This window comes from Helianthus annuus, chromosome 7, assembly GCF_002127325.2.
Source record: "Helianthus annuus cultivar XRQ/B chromosome 7, HanXRQr2.0-SUNRISE, whole genome shotgun sequence".
In the NCBI taxonomy this organism is placed as follows: Eukaryota; Viridiplantae; Streptophyta; class Magnoliopsida; order Asterales; family Asteraceae; genus Helianthus; species Helianthus annuus.
This window is the reverse complement of record NC_035439.2, coordinates 147,094,976-147,118,427: the sequence shown is the minus strand read 5'-3', so window position 1 is coordinate 147,118,427 and position 23,452 is coordinate 147,094,976. Positions and strand designations below refer to the sequence as shown.

The 23,452-nt window shown below is 36.7% G+C and overlaps 3 protein-coding genes across 6 annotated transcripts; all 3 read left to right on the top strand.

Moving 5' to 3' along the window:
* Positions 1-7,183: 7,183 nt before the first annotated feature.
* Positions 7,184-11,253, top strand: LOC110869169. 4 transcript variants are annotated; one of them, XM_022118460.2, is made up of 4 exons: positions 7,185-7,295; positions 8,598-8,662; positions 9,777-9,962; positions 11,059-11,253. In XM_022118460.2, exons 1-4 carry the CDS (start codon positions 7,222-7,224, stop codon positions 11,121-11,123), a joined length of 390 nt encoding a protein of 129 aa, XP_021974152.1. In that variant the 5' UTR covers positions 7,185-7,221; the 3' UTR covers positions 11,124-11,253. The 4 variants fall into 4 exon arrangements, 2 of the variants coding, with proteins under 2 accessions (XP_021974153.1, XP_021974152.1); XR_002552976.2 differs by having other exon boundaries at positions 7,184-8,662; positions 9,777-9,982; XR_002552974.2 differs by having other exon boundaries at positions 7,184-8,827; positions 9,753-9,982.
* Positions 11,254-15,839: 4,586 nt separating this feature from the next.
* Positions 15,840-16,760, top strand: LOC110867216. The gene has a single exon (XM_022116344.1). It carries the CDS (start codon positions 15,840-15,842, stop codon positions 16,758-16,760), a length of 921 nt encoding a protein of 306 aa, XP_021972036.1.
* Positions 16,761-16,858: 98 nt separating this feature from the next.
* Positions 16,859-19,451, top strand: LOC110867214. Its single transcript, XM_022116343.1, has 4 exons — positions 16,859-18,075; positions 18,165-18,488; positions 18,590-18,695; positions 18,777-19,451. The coding sequence occupies exons 1-4, from the start codon at positions 16,859-16,861 to the stop codon at positions 19,449-19,451; spliced, it is 2,322 nt and encodes a 773-aa protein (XP_021972035.1).
* Positions 19,452-23,452: the final 4,001 nt, after the last annotated feature.

The window sequence follows — 23,452 nt, the reverse complement described above, 5'->3', positions numbered from 1 at the left end:
CACCCGTTGCCGTTCCATCATCCCACGTAACAGCCACCCGTTGCCATTATTACCCACTATATAAACCCTCACCATTCCACATTTCTCCACGCCGTCCCCGTTAAAAAACTCTTCATTGTTTTTGTTTTGAATACAATCCGTTCACATGGCAAATGCTTGGACCGAAGTTGACGACATCGCCTTGTGCGAAGCCTGGGAGGAGGCAGTGACTAATCCTCCACCACGCGGACAGGGGGGCCTTTGGGTTCGGGTTCAACAGATTTTTGCTCAACTTCGTGGTTCGGACTATAACCGGAGCGTGGACGCCTTATCGTCCAGGTTTCGGGTGGTGCGGTTGGAATGTGAGAGGTTTGACCGCTATTTCAAGAAGGTGGAGACAGAAATGCCGGACCTTGTTGAGGATGATCAGAAGGCGGTGGCGCTGATCAACTACCGTCATGACGAGTGACATGATTTCAAGCATGTCTCGGAGTGGGAGGCAATTAGGATTTGGTTTTAGTTTTTTTTTTTTAGTATGTTTTGTTTGGTATTTTTATGTTTATGTTTGATATTAATCTTATTAATATAAAAAAATATTTTGGATGTTATTAAATTTTGCATGTTATAAATTTTTGTCAACTGCAACGAAAATGGTAGTACTTGACTGCAACGAATACCATTTGGGTGGTTATAAAACTTGGCTGTCAATTGTGGGCTCTTTGGCCCAATTGTGGACTGCAACGAATGTATTTCAAGACGTTGTGGGCTCTTTGGCCCAAACATTGTGGACTGCAACGTTGTGGGGTGTATTGCCCAAACATTATAGCGTGTTTGGGCCGTTTTATACTGTTTGGGCCGTTTTAAACTAGTGTATACCAATATTAATTAACCAAGTTACCTAACCTTGTTAATTAATTAAACAAGTTACCTAACCTTGTTAACTTTATTAAGTTAACAATATTAATGTTATCAATTAATCGTTTTTATTATTTAACTATTTTTATTTAACTTTATTAAATAGTTTAATTAATTAAAATATTAATTAATAAATTTTATAATTATTTGTTTTAAAACGTTGTGGGCTCTTTGGCCCAAACATTATAGCTTGTTTTGGGCCGTTTTTTACTATTTTTATTTAACTTTATTAATTAGTTTAATTAATTAAAATATTAATTAATATTTGCACGGTTCATATCGACAAACGGCTCTTTGGCCCAAACATTAAGTTGCACGATACAACCTAAAAATATTACAAACTTATTTCGTGAATTACAGATAGATTTTTAAACTTTCAAACACTGAAAGGTGTTCAAAGTCCTCGTCGTAAAGTATTTGCTTTACGTCTCCAGTAATGTTAATGGGTTTGTCTGTAACGAGATGCTCCATAAGCATACACAGATAGACAGCTTCATTTCCTGCGATTGACCTGTTAGAAATCACGTAGTTATCGTTTAGCTCATGAGTTAAGCAGCATTCAGGTTTGCCTGTCTTTTTCCAATACTGCAAATGCACCAGCAACCCAGTTAAATACACCTTAAGCTTCGTCAACCGTGGAATAATAACTGCCCTAAATTTGTCTCCTCGTCCACAAAAGTTTTCAAACGGGTACAAAACTAATTCCTGGGATGCCAACTCTAACCGTACTAACATCCATTCGTTATTGTCAATCGACAGTGGGAAAAACACAAAATCCACGTCAAAAAAGGAAGGAAATGGGTTTTCTTTACCATTTCCATAACCAACCATGCTTTTAGGAACCGATTGTAGTAACGTGTCATAGAATTGAGGTGAGAGAATTGTCCACCGCAAATTTAACGTGGGATCCCTTTGTAAATTTCTTCTTCTCCAAGCCATTAGTCGTCCAGTCCATCCCTCAATATGCTGTTTAACGAATATTTATATATTAATAAAAGTTACATCTAATAAACACGAAAAATACAAATTTTGGTAATAAAAAATTTATAATGAAATTACTGTTGCTGTTAGGTAGCCATTACAACGATAGCCTAACAAAGTACCCCAAAATCTTTTGTCCAACTCCACATAACGAGTGAAAACAGCTGAATAACAGAATTGGGCGTCCCAATTACTGTAAAATGTTGCAACATCTTTTGACCAATTCTCAAATTCGTCGTCTGGAATTGCCCATCTTCCGGCTCTGTTTGAGTGCAAGCTTTGACGGTTATTTAAAAAGTTGTTTTCTTCCGGCACCTGCGGCACAGCCGTTTTAGACGAGGAAGATTCACCCGACTGTCTGGGTGCTCTCCATTTCTTAAGAATCCACGTTGATGATTTACTAACTGGTTGAGAGCAGTATACGTTGTTTTTGTCAGCCATTATTGGTTTTAAGACTGTTTCAAGTGCTCTGAATGGCGTTCTAAGAATATATTTTGCGATCTTATTTAACATGAAAATAATTTTTGAAAAAAATGTTTTTTTAAGAGGTTTCATCACAACTTTCAATAAAGCTACTGCCCGAGCCGTTACAAGTAACTGTCCGAGCCGTTTCGTGGCACGTGCTCCAATAAAGTAAAATTCAAGCCTTTTCCGTTTCCTGCTTCTGCCGTTTCAGCAATGCCGAGCTGTTTGCACTGCAATGTCAAGCCGTTTCAGCTGCAACACCGGGCCGTTTCCTCTGCAACGCCGAGCCGTTTCCGCTGCATGGTTCCGTTGTCAGTTCGTGCCGTTTCCGATGTCACGACGAGCCGTTTCCGCTGTCAGGTCGTGCCGTTTCCGATGTCACGTCGAGCCCTTTGACGACGCGTGTTCCAATAAAGTACTATTCCCCATGTCAGACAAAATTCAAGTCGGGTCAACAAAATGCGAGTGTCGTTTCCTCCCATGTGACCATCACTTTCCCATTTTGAAACCACTTTGAATTTCTCCACGTTGGAGCAAAGCAAACGACTAGAAGACTCCAACTTTCAAGATCCGAAAGATCGTTGACTCTTCCGGGACCACTAATCTGACTTCTTCGACATTACTTGTGGGCCCCCCACTATGGACTTCAACCGACACGAGAACATGCCTAATGATTTCGAGAAGATTCCAAACGACCAAGAGATGCAAGATGCTTTCATGGACCCCCCCCCTTTTTGCCCGGTAAAATGTTTGCCGATAAATTAAAGATAAGATTTTAATTTGAATTCGTATACTATTTTTAATTTTTTTTTCTTTTTATATAGCAAATAACTATTAAAGTACGAGAAAAGTGGTTGGTTTTAAAAAGTTTGCGTGAAGTGATGACTCCGGCGATTGAAACAGCTATTAGGCAGACTTGTTTCGGTCCATATTTAGACAATAGGTGCACCATATGTGATAGCCTTCTTTTATATGGCGTTGCACAACTACAAATACCGACGCCTTTTCCCCGTATTGGTATTTCGTATAGATTACGAGGGCAGCTATTTACATTCACCCCGAAACAGTTTTGTTTAATAACGGGGCTACGTTTTGGGCACACTTCTTGGGCACACTTCTTGGTCACCAATAGACCATCCGAACTCATTTAGGAACAAATACTTTGGAGCTGGATCAACTGTTAATTTTGGCCAAATAATGAACATGTTCGGGAACATTAGCCAGTTTAACGATGCTGACGGCACGAGGATATGTCTTCTCATGCTAATCGGTCAAGGTTTTTTGGGTTGGCAAAAAACCAATGCTGTTGATAATATGATTTTAGACCTTGTGGATAATTTAGAAGAGTTCAGACAATATCCATGGGGTAATTATTTATGGGAAAGTACTTATAGTGCTATATACAATTTGTGCAATCGGTAAAAAGAAGACGCTAAAGGTTTTTCTTTGGCTGGATTTGTCTGGCCCTTCAAGGTACCCGTGAATGTTAATTAATATAGTTATTTCGAAAAACATATAAAATTAAATATAAATAACCCATAAATAAATTCTCTTGTGTAGATGTGGCTGTTGGAGACTTTTCCTCATTTTAAGAATTCAAGGGAATGGTATCAAGGTGAGACGATTCCAAGATTTTTGGGATGGAAAGAAGGCAAGAAGTTTATGAGGAGCAGTGTGGACTCATTGCTACAAACAGCCGCAAACGTAATACATTTTATTTTTAAATATACTTAAAAAATAAATATAGACTTTTTTATTGTTTATATTAATATTAATATGCTTACTATTTTTATTGGGCATTTTTTTAAACATTTGCAGAGACGTGAATTTAGGCCGTCTTTGGTTATATTGCCCACTGAAAATGAGTTGCAAAGCGCGTGGTATTTGTCTAGTTCAGATAATTTAGACGCTGAACGTCGGATGTATGCCAGTGCAATGCCGGGCGAGAATCCGGTTCAAATTGCCACAGAAATACCCATTCAAATGCCCACAGGATTCATGGGTCAAAATCAACCAGAAATGCAGCCCGCCCCAGGTGTCGTCACACAAGAACAGCTTGCGTCTGTAATGGGGGCTCTGTTTGGTCCCGATGGGACGAATGAAGGTTATAATCCGGCAACGGATCCAGAGGAGATTCCACAACAGAATTTTGTTCCCCCTCCGACCCCGTTTCGATCAAATTACGAGAATGAGCTGATTTCACAGTTTAAATCACTCTTGGACGAGAGGCTGCTCGAGAACAACCGGAGACTTACCAATATGTTCATGTCGGAGTTTTCGCAATCATATCGATATTTTCCAAAGCAAAAAACGGTCTGGACTCCGGCGACCGTACGAACACCAAAAGAAGAGGCACACACTCAGAGTGATAATGTAATGTGTTTTGTGAATAATTTTTTTTATAATAACAATATCTACCAATAACTGTTAATTTACCTGTCATGCTTTTCTTGTAGGCTGTTGCCGATTCATTTATCAATTACGATAATGCCTACCACGTATCTATGAGCCCGATGGTGAATGAAGATTTTGTAAGTTTTTCCATTTTATATATTTTAATTACTTGTCATTTTTTTATTACTAGTATAAATTTTTAAACATTCAGTATAAATTGTGTAAATGAAAGTTAATGAAAATATTTTTTAGAAAGTCAAATTAATACATATATACAATATTTATAGAACGAGGATCCTGAAATAATCAAACTGAGACGATCCGAAAGGCTTGTAAAGCCCGCATCAGCTTTGCTATCCCCGTATGTGGCTTACAAAAGATTGAAAGATAGAAAAGCCAAAAGGTTAAGGAACGAGGATAGACAAATTGAATTCATCAAGCAGTGGTATCCAAATTGCGGCAGTAAACATCTTTCCCTAATAGTGGGGAATTCTGTCGGTCCAAATTTTTGGGAGTCATTGCTGGGCATGGACGGTCGCGGCTGGTTAAGCGATGATGTAAGTAATAAAAAAATAATAAAAAAATAATTTATATTTTTCTGTATATTGTTTTCAAATTAACTTTAGAATGTTTAACAACATATATTTGGGTGGATGATCCATATGTATCATTCAAGAAAAGAAATGAAAGTGATCGTGGAGTATTCTACCCCCATATTTTCAGAATTATTTTCGGTACATGGCCGTCGACCAGACCTGTAAAGGTTACTTTACTGGGCAGGTTGAACCTTTTCCATCAATACATACTGTTGACGAGGTAATGTGGAACGAACTTATTAATTACTGAATAAATGTATTTTGTATTGAATTAATTTAATATTTTGCGTACTAATTATATAGGTTTACGTACCGTTGTATATAGAAGGTGCTCACTGGTTTTTAGGCGTTTTCAACCTTGTCAATTACACGCTGACGATATACGACAGGTATTAGCCCGATTTAACTAATTAGTACTCCAAGATACATGTTACTAACTGTGTTAATTTGTTGCTGTTTTAGCCTTTTAAATGCTAGGGAAAAGGAAAGAACGGATGTGGTGTGTCATATAAATTTTGTGTTTGACCACTGGCTACGAACTCATGGTTATAATGCCCACAGGCCATTACCGTTAACTTACCCTTTCCGAGTTATTTATGCAACCGATGCTCCTCAACAGTCCGGATTTTTGGGAGACTGTGGGGTTTGGGTTTGCATATTTCTTTATAGGTTGATAAATAAAAAACCGTTGAACGATGATGAAGATACTCAAAAAACAGCGGAACGTATGCGACGTCAACTAGCTTTACTATTTTATGATTCCGTGTTACCAGATACTACAACTGACAACAACCTTGATGATGATGATCCCGTATTAGAAGTGTAATTGTATTTTTTTGGTTTAAAAACATTAAATATTTTTCTACTCGTCTCTATGTGTATATATATATGTGTCACTTCCACCTTTATTATACATGTGATATCCTCCATTACCAATGACAAGTATTCCTCCTTCCGTTTCGATCAATCAACAGAATTGGGATCGCCAATGGTCTGCAAATGTTCTTGAATTTTACTACGATGGGGATAATCCTAGTTGCTATTCTTCATACACGGGGTTAACACCACTAGGAAAAGATTGGTGGGGGGACTGCTTGGATTTACTGGAGCAGGTTTTATTCAAAAAACGGTACCTTAATAATAAATATTTTCGTAATAAAAATCTGTTTCATTATTTTTGTAATAAATAAATTACCGTTATTTTTTAGCACGTAAAAGCATGGTGTAACAAACTCATGTATGAACGAGAGAATGCAAGGACGCTGTCGTCAAACGATTATCGTTGGACAGTTCTACCGCCAAATTTCTTCGACATGTTAAATAAACAAGATATTGATGCAACCAGCACTACAAAAAAAAGTCCATTCAGTGGCACACACTTCTAATGGCATTTAGCTTTTGTGCCACTAATTTTGGTTTTAGTGGCAGTTTGTGTATGCCATATTTGCTTAGTACACAATTTTAGTGACATTTAGTCCTTATGCCACAATTTCAAACTTTTAATGGCACGTTACATATGCCATTGAACTATTTCAAAATTTTAATGGCACTTTACATATGCCATTGAAATTCTCTATGATATTTAATGGTATTTTACATATGCCACTATTTTCAAGTATTTCTAAAATCTACTCTTTTATCCACCCTTTATAAAATTTATTAACTTTTTTTCCTATCCTAGTTTTCCCTCTTTACAACACAATTAGCATCTCCCTCCAAAATCACGTTTCACGAAAATCCTTATGAAAAATCTCCCCCCAAAATCAATTAATTCCCTCCAAAATCTCATTCACATTCAAGTTTCACGTAGAAGACATGGTATCTTTTTCTTTCTCTGTTTGTTGTATTCTTCACGGTATTGCTCCACCAAAATGTTTTTTTAACAACAGATATGTCACCCATGAAGCAAAACTCACAGCTAATCTGGCTGATTCAATGTTGGCTGAACCGGATGGCACGGCTAGGGTTAGGGTTTGAGAACCGATTTTATTAACTAGCATCATATGCAATTGAAATTTCCTGTGTATCTTTCTTACGTATGTTTACAATCAGTTATTTCACTGGCATAAAAAAAGAACGAAACCCTAGCCCTAGCCTGGGGCACAAAATTTACGACTATAGATACGATTTTAGATAAGAGTTTGGTCTTGTTCGGTTGAAAAGTTAGTATGCTGTTGGCGATTTTTTATAAGAGTTTTCAGTGGAGGGTGTTCAGCTGAAAAATTATGTTTCTGTTGTTGCTATTGTGCCCGATTAACTGGATAAGGAAGTGTCTGAATCAGTCTTTCACACTTGTTATGCTCTTGTCTGAATACGATTTTTCTGACATCAATTTGGCAGATATTCAGTTGTAATTCTGTAAATTATGTTGATGTGCTTCTTGTTTCCGTTCTAATGTTTGCTAAAGTTGTGTGAAATATTTGTTGTTCTTATTAAAAAAGCTTTGAATTTGTGATGTAACAAGCCAAATCAGATTAGAAATGTAGGTTAATATTGTTTTTAAGCCATAATATTTGTTTGTAATTTGTTTGTACTGTTTTGATGTGCAATATAATCTAGCTACACTTGGTTGTACGTGTTTGGTACAAAAATTAACTTGATTTAGCTAATCCCCTTTTTAAGTATCTAGGGCTTTGTGAAACTCATTGTCTATATATATAATTCGTCGGATTTCTAGGAGTTGTTACTAAATTATTACTTTTAATACCTTCTATTGATATATATAATGCTTATGTTATCATTTGATTATGCTGTAGAATATGAAGATGTTAAGGGAAAACCTTAACATGCAAGTGCAAACTATAAGTTAGTCTAACATGAACAAGCCTTGCAATTTAAGATGGATTGGTTGTCCAGGTGAAAAGCCATGTGATGGCTCTAATGCTTGATGTCAGATTCATGATAATGTCTAACAAGCACACGTTTTGATAATGTCCACCTGAATGGGTTGATTTGGGTTGGTCGTACCTCACACGGGTCAAATAAAAGAAATTTAGATAAAAGAGGAACAAATCTTACTGGTTGAAAGTCGCTAAAAGTCTATTTCTTAGGCATATAGCCTCCCAATCTGTATTCATTGTAAGAACTTTGTTTTAGAGATGGAAATCAATGTTTGTGGGTCAACCTGGCCTGACCCATGACTAAAAGTGACATGTTTCTACCTGAATTCACTTTGCACTTATCTGACCCGCTTGTTTTGTCAACCTGAATTAAAAGCTTTGATCAAGCATTGATTGGTAATTTGTTTCTCTTTGAACCTGTGAACAGCAGGGTTTCCTTTCTTTGGGGCAGATTCATTTGTAGAATCTTCAAAAAACGCTTATCGTTTGCTGGTGAGTAGCTTTGGCTATCATCTCCATGGTGGCATCAGTTGTTTATTATTTGTCCATTTGATGGTGGATACGGGTGGATGGCCGAAATATGAGAACGAAGGGCTGGGTGTGACATCTTTAGAGAATGAGGATTGCAGTTGCGCTGGTCAGTTTGAAAAGCTTTAAGTAAGTTACAATGGTTATAGTTACATTAATTTGGTCGTGTATTTTTGAAAAAAAATATGAAAGTATCGTGAGATGATATCACGATATGTGCATGCTCTATTAAGTTTAGAAGCTGGTAACTACCCTTTCCATCTTTTATCTATGTTATATTGTATGTAAAGCTTTCATATGCTAAACGAGCTGAGCCGAGCCGAGCAGGTTTACCACCGAATCAGTTAAAATTATATTTCTTTTTTAGTCCGAACCGCATAAATACGACACTGCCGGGTGCATCGAGCAGCCGACGCTGCCGCCGCTTCTGCGTGCAGCCGACGCTGAACCGCATTAATACGACGCCGTTGTGTGCTAAATTATTACTTTTAATACCTTCTATTGGTACATAAAATGCTTATGTTATGATTTGATTATGGTGGAGAATATCAAGTTGTTAAGAGGAAACCTTAACATGCAAGTGCAAACTATAAGTTAGTCTAGCATGAACAAGTCTTGCAATTTAAGATGGATTGGTTGTCCAGGTGAAAAGCCATGTGATGGCTCTGATGCTTGATGTCAGATTCATGATAATGTCTAACAAGCACACTTTTTGATAATATCTACCTGAATGGGTTGATTTGGGTTGGTCATACCTCAAACGGGTCCAAGAAAAGAAATTTAGATAAAAGAGGAACAACTCACCGGTCGAAAATCGCTAAAAGTCTATTTCTTTGGCATATAGCCTCCCAATCTGTATTCATTGTAAGAACTTTGTTTTAGAGATGGAAATCAATGTTTGTGGGTAAACCTGGCCCGACCCATTTTGACCAAGACTAAAAGTGACATGTTTCTACCTGAATTCACTTTGCACTTATCTGACCCGCTTGTTTTGTCAATTTGAATTAAAAGCTTTGATCAAGCAATGATTGGTAATTTGTTTCTCTTTGAACAGCAGGATTTCCTTTCTTTGGGGCAGGTACATTTGCAGGATCTGCAAAAAACGCTTATCGTTTGCTGGTGGGCAGCTTTGACTTTCATCTCCATGGTGGCATCCGTTGCTTATTATTTGTCCATTTGATGGCGGATACGGGTGGATGGGAGAAACATGAGAATGAAGGGCTGGCTGTGACATCTTTAGAGTATGAGGATCGCAGATGTGCTGGTCAGTTTGAAAAGCTTTAAGTAATTTACAATGGTTATAGTTACATTAATATGGTCGTGTATTTTTGAAAAAAAAAATATGAAAGTATCATGAGATGATATCACGATATGTATTGTATGTAAAGGTTTTTATCCCCTGCTTTCAGAAGCTTTTGATTTGCTAAACATGAAACCGGTTGGGTTGGGTACGGGCCTACGGCTTTAACCATAATCTTGATAGGATTGGGGAGTCGGACTAGTCTTTTATTAGTCTGAACCGCATAAAAATGACGCTGTTGTGTGCGTCGCGCAGCCGATGACGAAGCTGCGTGCGTCGCGCAGCCGACGCCGCTGTTGTGTGCGGCCGTGCAGACGACGACGCTGCCGCGTGCACCGCACAGCTGAGGCTGCTGCCGCTTCTGCGCGCAGCCGACGCCAAACCACATAAACACGACGCTGCTGTGTGCGTCGCGCAGCCGACGACGCTGCCGCGTGTGCCGCCCAGCCGACGCCGCTGATGCGTGCGCCGCGCAGCCGACCCAACTAACCCGACCCGTTTAACTTGTAGATAAAATTTATCGACCTGACGAAATAACTTCATGACCAAAAAACAATAAACATGCTGTCAAGTTTCAAAAACTATTATTTCATTATACACTTCAGCCTCTGATTTTACTATTTATTAACATGACTTAGCTCTGGTCGCTTTTATATTTTTACAAACGCGAGCCGAGCCGAGCAGGTTTACCATCGACTGTAGTTAAAATTATATTTCTTTATTAGTCCGAACCGCATAAAAATGACGCTGTTGTGTGCGTCGCGCAGCCGATGACGAAGCTGCGTGCGCCGCGCAGCCGACCCAACTAACCCGACCCGTTTAACTTGTAGATAAAATTTATCGACCTGACGAAATAACTTCATGACCAAAAAACAATAAACATGCTGTCAAGTTTCAAAAACTATTTTCTTCCTCTGATTTTACTATTTATTAACGTGAATTAGCTCTGGGTAGCTTTTATATTTTTACAAACGCGACAACTGATGAAGGTTGCACGGGTGCACTTTATGTTTATCATTTTTTCTGCTTCTTTTCTAACATCTAAACCTACAACATGCAGATGAAGGAAGCAGCAAACAAGAAGACTACCTAAAGACCAAATGCAGCTGCTTAGCAATATCATAGCACAATTAAAACGGAGTGGTCGTTAGCTCTTCATTTAAGTGATCTTTTTGTCATTTCATTGAGAAAGATTCATTAAATCTTTGTTCTTGTTATACACTCTGTTGGTAGCCTTGTTTGAATATATTTTTTTAATGGGTCAAGCGGGTAAGATAAAAAAATAGATTAAGGCTTGGCAAACGGATCGTGTTGGGTGGGTTTTGCAAACGTCGTGCAGCCGAAGCCGCTGTTGCGTGCGTCATGCCGCTGCTGCTGCGTGCGCCGTGCAGCCGAAGACGTTGCATGCGTCGTGCAATCGGGTATTTTAGGCATCTGAACACGACCCGTTTGGTACCCCTTACCCTCACTGACTATAAATGATGATAATTTCAGTTTAAATAAAATATGTTTCCCGTTAAATTCAATTATAAAATAGTATTGTATAAATGACGATAATTTCAATTTGGCATCCAACCCGTGCATCAAGCTCAGAATTCTACATCAAACGTAGGCAATCAAAAAGTAAGAAAAAAAAGAAGAAGAAAATCACAATAAGAAGCATGTAAGTGTATTTTTCATGGCAAATTGCTCCTTTGCAGTTACGAATTTATTGATTGTATAATTTATAAAGAGAACTTTTTTTTACAAGGACCATGTGCGTCAAGTTTAGGGGTGCAAACAATTGGCTCGAAAAAAAGCTCGAACGAGTCGAGCTTAAACGAGCTCGACCTCGATCCCGAGTCTAAAAACAAGCTCATTTGGTAAACGAGCCCGAGCTTTCTGTTTATATATTTTTTATTAATATATTAAAATATATTTATATAATAATAATTACCATTTATATAAATATAAAAAAATAACTAAATTGTATGTATAATAATAATTATAATTAATACAAATTAATTAATAAATATTAAATCAGTCGAGCCCGAGCCGAGCTGGAGATCGAGTTTTCATATGTTAAACGAGCTCCAGCTCGAGCCTGGTCTAGCTCGGGCTTGGCTCAACTCATTTGCACCCCAAGCGTCAATCATAGCTGAAAGGTAAAGCTTATGGAAAATGATCAATAATAATGGTATATGTGCAAGTGGAATTTTAATGTTTTAAACAAAGTCCCACATAGAATTCATATATAGTTGTGCAAGTGGAGTTTTAATGTTTTAAACGAAGTGCCACATATTTAACTCCAAAAGGGTTTTTTTTAATTGTTAAAAGTACTTGTTAACTTATGACTTTTTCAAAAGTAGTCCACATGGTTGGCAATTTATTTCACTCTGGCTCAATTAGTTAATAGAGTTAAGTTTTGTTGGATTTAGTCCAAAACCTCCTCGCCGGTCAAAATATTAACCTATTCAACAATTAGAGACCATTAACCCGCCATTGATTGTGGTTGATCAGGTTTGACTTAATTGGCCTTAACTGGTCACCGTTGACTCTTATTCACTACCAATGACCCTAGTTGATGACCATTAATTATAACCGACCACCATAAATCCTAACCAACTATAATGGGCCATTCATAAACTATATTTACCTTTAATGACGATAATTGAATGTCAACCGCCCAAATTCACTATCATTGGTACTAATCGACCACCATAACCAAATACAACAATCAATAGCCTCGGATTTTCATTAATCATGGCTCACAATCAGTGACCTAATCAAACATCATTGATCGTAATTAACCAGCAAGGTGCCTAAAGGACTATCAGTGACCCTCATTGACTTTAAATGACGTTAATTTCAATTTTAAAATAAATATATGTTTCCTGTTTAATTGATTTATAAAGAAACTTTTTTTTTTGCATAAATTAATTTAGTTTCTGTCTAAATACGATTTAACTTTTAAATTTTTATGTAATACTCAAGATATTGAATAGAGTAAACTTTCAAAATGGTCCTTGATGGTTGGTTACTTTTGGCATTTTAGTTTAAAACTTTAAACTTTTTGAACCCGGGTCCCTGTGGTTTCAATTTTGTTGTCATTTTCATCCAAAATCAAATTTTGGTAAGATTTTTGAGTTAACATCCAGTTTTTTTTGTCTTTTTTCTCTCTTTAATGAAGGGCAAAAAGGTCTTTTAACGTTTTATTATAAAAATTTTTAAAAAATTGACCATTTTGCCCTTCATTAAAAGGGAGGAAAAAGACAAAAAAGTTGGATGTTAACTGACAGATCTGACCAAAATTTGATTTTGGATGAAAATGGCAACAAAATTGAAGCCATATGGACCTAGATTCAAAAGGTTTGCGTTTTGTACTAAGTGACCAAACCACAAGGAATGATCGGGCTAGAACGGGTCACGTTGATGAGTCGTAATGGGTCCATTGTAAGTCATAACGATCCATAAGATGTCATAACGGGCTATATACACCCGTATATGACTATTACTCTATTAGTCGTTATTTTTTATGAGAATTTACCACAATTAACTATCATATGACTATTAGTCACTATTTTTTATGATAATTTAAAATAATTAACTATCATTTGAACCACAACTGATTTGTGGTTGATAAGTTTGACTTAATTGGCCTTAACTGATCACCATTGACTCTAATTCACCACCAATGACCCTAGTTGATGACCATTAATCATAATCGACCACCATAAATCCTAACCAACCATAATGGGCCATCCATAACCTGTATTTACCTTTAATGGCGATAACCTGTATCAACCGCCCAAATTCACTATCATTGGCACTAATCCAGTTTTTTTTCTCTTTTTTCTCCCTTTAATGAAGGGCAAAAAGGTTTTTTAACGTTTTATTATAAAAAATTTAAAAAAATGACCATTTTGCCCTTCACTAAAAGGGAGGAAAAAGAAAAAAAAGCTGGATGTTAACTGAAAAATCTGACCAAATTTTGATTTTGAATGAAAATGGCAAACAAAATTGAAACCATATAGACCTAGATTCAAAAGGTTTGCGTTTTGTACTAAAGTGACCAAACCACAAGGAATGATCGGGCTAGAACGGGTCACGTTGATGAGTCGTAATGGGTCCATTGTAAGTCATAACGATCCATAAGAAGTCATAACGGGCTATATACATTGTAAGTCATACCGATCCATAACAAATCATAACGGGCTATATACACCCGTATACGACTATTACTCTATTAGTCGCTATTTTTGATGAGAATTTACCACAATTAACTATCATATGACTATTAGTCACTATTTTTTTATGATAATTTAACATAATTAACTATCATTTGAACCACAATTGATTGTGGATGATAAGTTTGACTTAATTGGCCTTAGCTGATCACCATTGACTCTAATTCACCACCAATGACCCTAGTTGATGACCATTAATCATAATCGACCACCATAAATCCTAACCAACCATAATGGGCCATTCATAACCTGTATTTACCTTTAATGGCGATAATTGAATGTCAACCGCCCAAATTCACCATATCATTGGCACTAATCGACCACCATAACCAAGTACAACAGTCAATGGTCTCGAATTATCATTAATTGTAGCTCACAATCAGTGACCTAATCAAACATGATTGATCGTAATCAACCAGCAAGGTGCCTAAAGGACCATCAGTGAGATAATTTTAGTTTTAAAATAAATATATGTTTCTCATTTAATTTATTTATAATTTTTTTGCATAAATTATTTTAGTTTCCCTCTAAATATGATTTAACTTTTAAATTTTTATGTAACACTCAAGACATTAAATAACACAATAACGAATGTATATAATTAAAATTTGAAATTAAGATTAATATTTTGATAAATGGAAGTATGGAATTTGTAAATATAATTTATTTAAATCTCTAAAATTTTACTTTTTTAATTGGGCTCCTGATTCTTAAAACAGTTTCCCTCTTCCTCAATAGATCAAACTGCAATACGTATTGTTAACTCCGGTGATTAAAGGGAAGACTGAACTGGACGACTTGTTCAATCACTAGAGGGATTCAATCGCTGGTAATTGAAGGGATACCTAGGACGACCATAAGGGTTACGATTGGTTTAATCGCAACTATAACCGCCTTCAATCCTAGGTCAGTAAATGGTAAAAAGCAAACAGTTATGTTCAATTGATCATTAGTGTGTGATTGTGTGTACATGTGCAACGATCTATATGTGTTTGTGTTTTTTTTTTCTAGTTTGAATTATATATCATTGATTCTTCTGCTCTATTATTTGATTAAAGATCCCATGTGCATACTATTCACGTTATAATTAAAACCCAATCTGTGGCCTTTCAATTTTCTTAATTGTTCTAGCTTGATTAGCAAGTATCTGTGACGAATATTAGATTACTTCAGTTATGAAACCATACTAGTTCTGAAACCATACTAGTTCTGAAACTATACTGATCAGTGCCTACATGTGTATGTGCATTTACGGTTCTTTATATGTCTATATATGTAATTTGACAGAAAGAAGGTTTCAAGGTGCTTTTGTACAATTAGTGAACCAATTTAAATTAAATAGCATCACTAGTTGTTTGTTGCTGTCCTAAATCTTAGTTCCATTATATGTTCTGAGAATTGTACGTCTAAATGTGTGAACTAAAGCATGATATCATCAGCTTTGAAATTGATATGAATGTTTTGTTTTTATGCGTACAACTAGTTTAGTTTAGTAATAGATTTTTAACAATCTTGAAAATCTTCTTATATATTGTAATAATTTGCAATTTAGAAGATGAATCCTGATTATATGATTAATACTTACAAAGTTTGTTATGTTTCATTATGAATAGTAATGGACAGATCATGGATGTACCTTGCACCAAGATCAAGTCAAACTTTTGTTAATGGGGTGCAGACCTTCTTAAATTTTGCATTTGAGAGAGCATGTGTGAATGGGACGTTGATAAAGTGTCCATGTACAAGTTGTCTAAACATGAAATATAAGAGTAGACAAACTGTTCTAGATCACCTTATATGTTCAGGGTTCCGACCTGAATACTGGAAATGGGTATATCATGGAGAAGGCACAACGGTTGCATCAACAACCACAACCTATGACGAGGAAGAGGAGATATTACGCCATGAAATGCATGAAATGTTGGATGATATATTTGAAACAGAAGGTGGAATTGGAGTCGAGATGCATGAGACCGCTTCAAATAATAGTGAAGAGACGAATACCAGAAGAAGCGAATTTGATGACCTTGTCAAGGAAGCTGAAGAAAAGGTGTACCAGAATTGCAAATACAACAAGTTATCTTGTGTTGTGCGTTTGTACCAATTAAAATGTCTCAATGGATGGAGTAGCAAATCTTTCACTATGTTGTTAGAGTTTCTGAAGGATTTGTTACCTAAAGGAAATTTGTTACCTAAAACAACGCATCAAGTGAAGAAAATCATGGCAAGCTTGGGATTAAGATATGAAAAAATCCATACATGTCGTAATGGTTGCATGTTGTTCTGGGATGATAAAGAGAAAGATGAAGTTTGTTCTTTTTGTGGATCTTCTAGATGGAAAGTTTATGAAGCTAGTCCAGAAGATGAAGAGAGTCCTCCCAAGAAGAAGGCTTGTAAAATATTAAGATGGTTTCCTTTAAAACCTAGACTTCAAAGATTGTTTATGTCATCAAAGACGTCTAATCTTATGAACTGGCATCATATTGACCGTGTGAAAGATGGCAAATTGCGGCATCCAATCCAGCAGATGCGTTAGTTTGGAAAGATTTTGATGAAAAGTTTCCCGAATTTGCTAGTGATCCCCGTAATGTTCGTCTAGCTCTTGCAAGTGATGGCTTCAACCCATTTAGGTCAATGAATTCGTCACACAGTACTTGGCCAGTTTTTCTTATTCCTTACAATTTGCCACCATGGTTGGTTATGAAGCAACCAAATTTTATTCTTTCTTTAATCATCCCAGGTCCCAATGGTCCAGGAAACAAGATAGATGTGTATATGCAACCTTTGATAAAAGAATTGAAGGAGTTATGGGAAGATGGAGTTTCTACATTTGATGCCTCAACGAAACAATACTTCCAGTTGAAGGCATCTATTATTTCTACCATATCTGACTTTCCAGGCTATGCCAATCTGTCCGGGTGGAGCACTAAAGGAGCACTTGCATGTCCTGTATGTGGTTTTGATACCGATTCCAATTGGCTTAGTCACGGACGAAAGTACTGTTACATGTGTCATCGAAGGTGGCTTCCATCTGACCATCGTTGGCGTTCAGATACAAGATCCTTTGTTGGACACCATGAATTTAGAGTTGCTCCTATTCCTTCTTCTGGAGAGGAGGTTCTACAACAACTAGATAACACTGAATTTCTTGTCGACAAGGATGTCCCTGGTCCATGGAAAAAGAAAAGTAATTTTTTTATGTTGCCATATTGGGAGCATTTGTTGTTGCGTCACAATCTTGATGTTATGCACATTGAAAAGAATGTTTGTGACAACATAGTGGGGACTTTATTGGGACAAGAAGGAAAGTCAAAAGATAACTATAAAACAAGACTTGACTTGCAACAAATGGGTATAAGAAAGGAACTGCATCCAAAGAAGCGGCCTAGAAGTAATATCACCTTCATGCCAAAAGCTTGCTATCAAATGACTCGGGGTGAAAAGACTGAATTTTTAAAAACCCTTAAGTCAATTAAACCTCCCGATGAATTTTCATCTAATATCTCTCGATGTGTACAGTTAAATGAGTGCAAACTAATTGGGATGAAGAGTTATGATTGTCACTTGTTGATGCAAGAATTTTTGCCTATTGCGTTACGTGGAACTTTACCAGACCATGTAAGCTCGGCTATAATTGAATTATGCAATTTTTTTAAGATCATTTGCTACAAGGATTTAGCTGATGTCGATCTGCATTTTATTGAGTCTAAAGTTGCTGTCACTTTATGCAAACTAGAGAAGATATTTCCTCCTTCATTCTTTACTGTAATGGTGCACTTGGTGATCCATTTAACAACAGAAGTTAAGCTTGGAGGTCCTGTTGCATTTCGGTGGATGTACCCTATTGAAAGGTAAATACCATTTCTATATATCTTATTCATTATTTGCTACATTTTTTAGTTTTCAAATGATCAGTGACTTGTAATTATGACATGAACAGGGACCTTTTGAAACTTAAGTCATACGTTCATAATAGAGCTCATCCTGAAGGATCAATTGCTGAAGGTTATTTAGCTGAGGAAAGTATAACATTTTGCTCTAGGTATCTATCAAAAGTAGAAACCGTCTTCACTAGAGCAATTAGGAATGATGATGAGGGTCACCAAAATCACATTGAAGAATCCAACAATCTTTGTCCCGGTCGTGCCATAGGTCATAAATTGCATTCGGGCGTATCTATTCGCAAAAGAAGGAGATCTTCAAATTCAAACATTGATGAGAAGTCTCTCACTCAAGCACATCGTTATGTATTATTCAATGTTGAGTCAGTTACACCTTTTCGAGAGTAATAATCCATGCTTGTTATTTGATACTCTTCCTATTCATTCATTTATCACAAAAAATTGATAATGTGAATTTTCTTAGGGATCACAAACTCATAATCAAGGGACAAAACCGTTCTCGTCGGATGCCAGATTATGAAATGAACAAGATTCACTGCCAACAGTTTGCTGGTTGGTTCAAGAAAAGGGTATTTCGAAATGAATATTAAATATGTTATAATTTGTTATTTGGGATATATCTTTAATGACTATTAACAACCATGTTGTAGGTTGCACGTATGGAAGAGCAAGGGGATGATGTAACGGAAGAGATAAAATGGCTTGCTCGTGGTCCACTTAAAAGTGTGAAACGATACTCTGGTTACCTTGTTAAGGGTTATCGTTTTCACACAAGAAAACGAGAGAAATCACTAAGAACCCAAAATAGTGGTGTCGTTGTTACTGTAGAAGGTGCAAGTTACGCTAGTAGTCGAGATAGAAGGCCTGTTCATGGTGTGACTAACTACTTTGGTAAATTGAATGACATTATTGAGTTAAACTACTCAGGTCAAATCCGAGTAGTTTTATTCAAATGTGATTGGGTTGACATCAATAGGGGCTGCAAGATAGATAATGGTTTAACATTGGTTAATTTCTCATACAAGGCACATACAGGGGCTAATTTAATGGATGATCCATTTGTATTGGCAGCACAAGTTGATAAGGTGTTCTATATAACAGATCCCAAGCACAAAGATTGGGAGGTCGTGAGACATGTAAAAGTAAGAGATGTATTTGACATGGGAAGTGTTGATGATCAAGTTGGTCCTTATTCGAATGATTGCACATTTGATGTGCCTAACTTGCATAGGATTGGGGATGATGGTGAAGATGGCATAGACATTACGCCCGATATGGAATGTGAAGTAGATGTTGAAGAAAACGACGATGAGGGCTCGGGTTAAAATTGGACATATTTTAGCATGGGTATTGTAAAGTGCAGGTACGGTCTCATGCGCAAATAAAATTGTCTACTATGTTTCTTTTAGTATTTGGTATAGTATTTTTAGCCCAATTATATATATGTTTGACTTTAATTTGTATTGACTTTGTCTGCTTTGCTGTTGGTTGGTGATGTGGGTCAAGAATTGAGATATTAGAGGTTGTGCCAGTTCCGTTGATTTGCGATATGGGTCAACATTTATCCCTAGCTAAGAAAGACTTGCTTTAAGGTTATTTGGATCAAAGATAAACGACCTAAACATGCAGCAATAGAGCAATTTCGAAGACATACAGTCACTTAGCATCTGGTGGTTTTTGCTTAGTGTTGTACCTGCAGCGATAGCTACATCAAGACTGCCCAGTTTGGAACCTTTTTTTAGACTATTTTTTATGAAACTTTTCATATATTCAATGCTACATTTATATATCAACTACTTTATGTATACTACATGTTCAAGTACTTAATATATTGTCTCTGATGTTAGATATCCTATAACCGCATAAATTCGTTTAAGAAGAATACCCGCAGCGAAGTGGGTTTGCCACTGACTGTAATTAAAACTATATTTCCTCTTTTAGTCTGAACCGCATAAATACGACGCTGCTGCATGCGCCCCGCAGCTGATGCTTCTTCTGCACACAGCCGACGCCGCTGCTGCTTGCGTCGCGCAGCCGCCGACGACGTTGCAGCGTGCGCCACGCAGCTGTGCGTATATATCGTAATAATCATGATACATTGGCATGGCGGGTCCATTATAAGTAATAACGGTTCATAAAAAGTTGTAATGGGCCATATACACCCGTACATAGCTATGAGTCACCGTATTTGATATATAATTTATGAGCATTGATTTTACTTCACCAAGTTTTACTTAATCGGCCTTAATTGGTCAGCATTGACTATAATCCACCATCAACGACCTGAATCGACCAGCAATAGACCTAAAGCACCATCAATAATGAGGACTTGGGTTAAAATGGGACATATTTTAGCGTGGGTATTATAAAGTGCAGGTACGGCCTTATAATGTTATTGCAGTTCAGCAATTGTATCACGCGATTCACGAGATGGGTCAAAATTTGAGGATTTTCTTGATATATTTTTCTTAAAAGATAGTTGTTGATAAAAGGCTAAAACAATAGTGCAGCCAAATTTGGTTCACTTGCTTTTTTCCTTCTTGAGTGTATTGTAGTAGATTGTTGCTGATAAAAGTCACTGTTTATCAAATATTGGTAGTACCCTAAATTGTTTAAAATAAATGATCTTATTCTTTCAATTAATCATCTATACTGCATTAGCAATACACAAAACTGACAAAAGTATTGGTAGGTTTACCCCCACGTGACCCGACTAACCCGACCCATTTCACTTGTAGATAGAATTTATCGATTTGACGAAATAACTTCATGACCAAAAAACAATAAACATGCTGTCAAGTTTAAAAAACTATTATTTCATTATACACTTCTGCCTCTGATTTTACTATTTATTAACATGACTTAGCTCTGGGTCGCTTTTATATTTTTACAAACGCGAACCGAGCCGAGCAGGTTTACCACCGACTGTAGTTAAAATTATATTTCTTTTTTAGTCCGAACCACATAAATACGACGTTGCTGTGTGCGTCGCGCAGCCGATGACGATGTTGCGTGCGCCGCGCAGCCGACGCTGCAACCGCTTCTGCGCGCAGCCGACGCCAAACAACATAAATATGACTATGCTGTGTGCGTCGGGCAGCCGATGACGCTGCCGCGTGTTCCGCGCAGCCGACGCCGCTGCCGCTTGCGTCGTGCAACGATGCGTATATATCTTCATAATTATGATACATGGACATGACGGGTCCATTATAAGTAATAACGGTCCATTAAAGTTGTAATGGGTCATATACAACCGTATATAGCTCTGAGTCACCGTGTTTGATAATAATTTACGAGCATTGATTTTACTTCACCAAGTTTTGCTTAATCGGCCTTAATTGGTCAGCATTGACTATAATCCACCATCAACGACCTGAATCGACCAGCACCGGACCTAAAGCACCATCAATGATGAGGACTCGGGTTAAAATGGGACATATTTTAGTGTGGGTATTATAAAGTGCAGGTACGGTCTGATGCGTAAACAAATTTTTTTCTATTAACGACTTGAATCGACGAGCACTGGACCTATAGCACCATCAATGACCTTAATCCCCCATTGCCTTGAAAATTGATAACTAAGCCAACTACCATAAATTTACCATGCATAAATTGACCCTAATCGACAACCATTGATCATAATTGATAATCAACTACTATAATGGATCATCAATGACCCTACATGATCTCCATTTATATTATATTTTATTTTTTTCAAAAGGTGTTTTTATATGATCAGTTGAATCAAGGGCGTAGCTTTGTGGGGGCGGGAGGGGGCGGCCGACCCCCCGAACTTTTCACTCAGTAGTGGAGAGCATAAGTTTTCGTATAGAATTTTTGAGTATATACGTTTTTGACCCCCCGGTTTTATAGATTTTTTTTGTATATACGTTTTCGACCCCTCGGTCGGAAATCTCAAGCTTCGCCACTGAGTTGAATTAGTCGGGAATTTTTATGCACCCAAAGACGACCCGTTTGGTACCCCTTACCCTCACTGACTATAAATGCGTATAATTTTAGTTTAAATAAAATATGTTTCCAGTTTAATTTAATTATAAAATAGTATTGTGTATCTCATTGTAGTTTCCCTTATAATTTGATTAAACTTTTAAATTATATTGTAACACTCAAGATATTAAATAAAAGAATAATAAATGAATATAAAAATAAAAGAATAATAAATATAAAAAAGATTACATGTATTAACGGAATGAGCAAAATAGCTAATTAAAACTTCTAAAATTCAACTTTTTGGAATAAGCAAAATAACTGATTAAAACTTCTAAAATTCAACTTTTTTATTGGGCTCCCGCTCCTTTAAAGGGAATTAGGCGGCAGTTAACATTTTGATTTTACCCTCACTGTCAAACTGCAATAGCCAGGCCTAAATTCCAAAGGACGACTTGTTCAATCGCTAGAAGGATTCAATCCAAGGGTTTCGATTGGTTCAATTGCAACTCAAAACACCTTCAATATTAGGTCAGTAAATGGTAAAGAATAAATGATTATGTTCAATTGATTAACATGTGTGATTGTGTGTATATGTTCCGTGTTTGAGAGGTGTGTTTGTGTTATTAACGATCCAATTGATGTTTTTTGCTTTCGTAATTGTATGTACTTCTTCCACATATAATTGTATTTCCACTGCTATTAAACTGTAGTTTATGAATGTCGTTGCTTGCTAAAAAACCAAAGTGGTTGAAAAGATCTCATTCAAAGCACTAGGCTTTTAAGGAATATACAAATAGGATTTTAAGGGCGTCTGCTAACTATATTTTAAGTTATCATTACACATTGCTGATGTTATAGTTTAAATTATTAACCTATTCACAGTTAAATAGAGCATAATTGATGTCTCTATGGTGATACCTTGCAAAATTTGCTTTATCTCTATCGCGATTAGGATTTCATATCAGAGATAATTTAAAAGCCAACGGTTGCTTTAATTAACTCTGACAGAAATGTACAAAATAGACAAGTAAATGTTTTAGGCTTTTAGCGCAACCCACATGAACTGAATATTCTCTAGTTCAACCCGAACCCATTTTGACTAATTACCCGACTTCGCCTGATCCACCTATTTTTCCACCTCTATTTACAATAAGATAAAGATGTATCATGTTACCCGAAGTCTGAATTTGGCTGGTTGAAAAGGGCTTCAGCAGAGCTCTGAGTAGAGGAGCATAACAAACAACGTTTAATAATGTAAACTGCCCCATCATGAGTTTTACTTTTAACTTCACATTTACCATTCACAGCAAGTCAGTAAGTTTTGTTAATGGGGTAAATATTGATATATGTATTGTGTCTTTTTTGAATAGATATT

Bases quoted from the DNA above. Each gene is read 5' to 3' on its own strand.
- LOC110867216 (XM_022116344.1), top strand. From the start codon at position 15,840: ATGGACAGATCATGGATGTACCTTGCACCAAGATCAAGTCAAACTTTT.
- LOC110869169 (XM_022118460.2), top strand. From the start codon at position 7,222: ATGTCACCCATGAAGCAAAACTCACAGCTAATCTGGCTGATTCAATGT. The intron at 7,296-8,597 runs GTTAGGGTTTGA...ACCTGTGAACAG, and splicing joins AACCGGATGGCACGGCTAGG to CAGGGTTTCCTTTCTTTGGG. The intron at 8,663-9,776 runs GTGAGTAGCTTT...TCTTTGGGGCAG, and splicing joins AAAACGCTTATCGTTTGCTG to GTACATTTGCAGGATCTGCA.
- LOC110867214 (XM_022116343.1), top strand. From the start codon at position 16,859: ATGAATTCGTCACACAGTACTTGGCCAGTTTTTCTTATTCCTTACAAT. The intron at 18,076-18,164 runs GTAAATACCATT...TGACATGAACAG, and splicing joins TGGATGTACCCTATTGAAAG to GGACCTTTTGAAACTTAAGT. The intron at 18,696-18,776 runs GTATTTCGAAAT...ACCATGTTGTAG, and splicing joins CTGGTTGGTTCAAGAAAAGG to GTTGCACGTATGGAAGAGCA.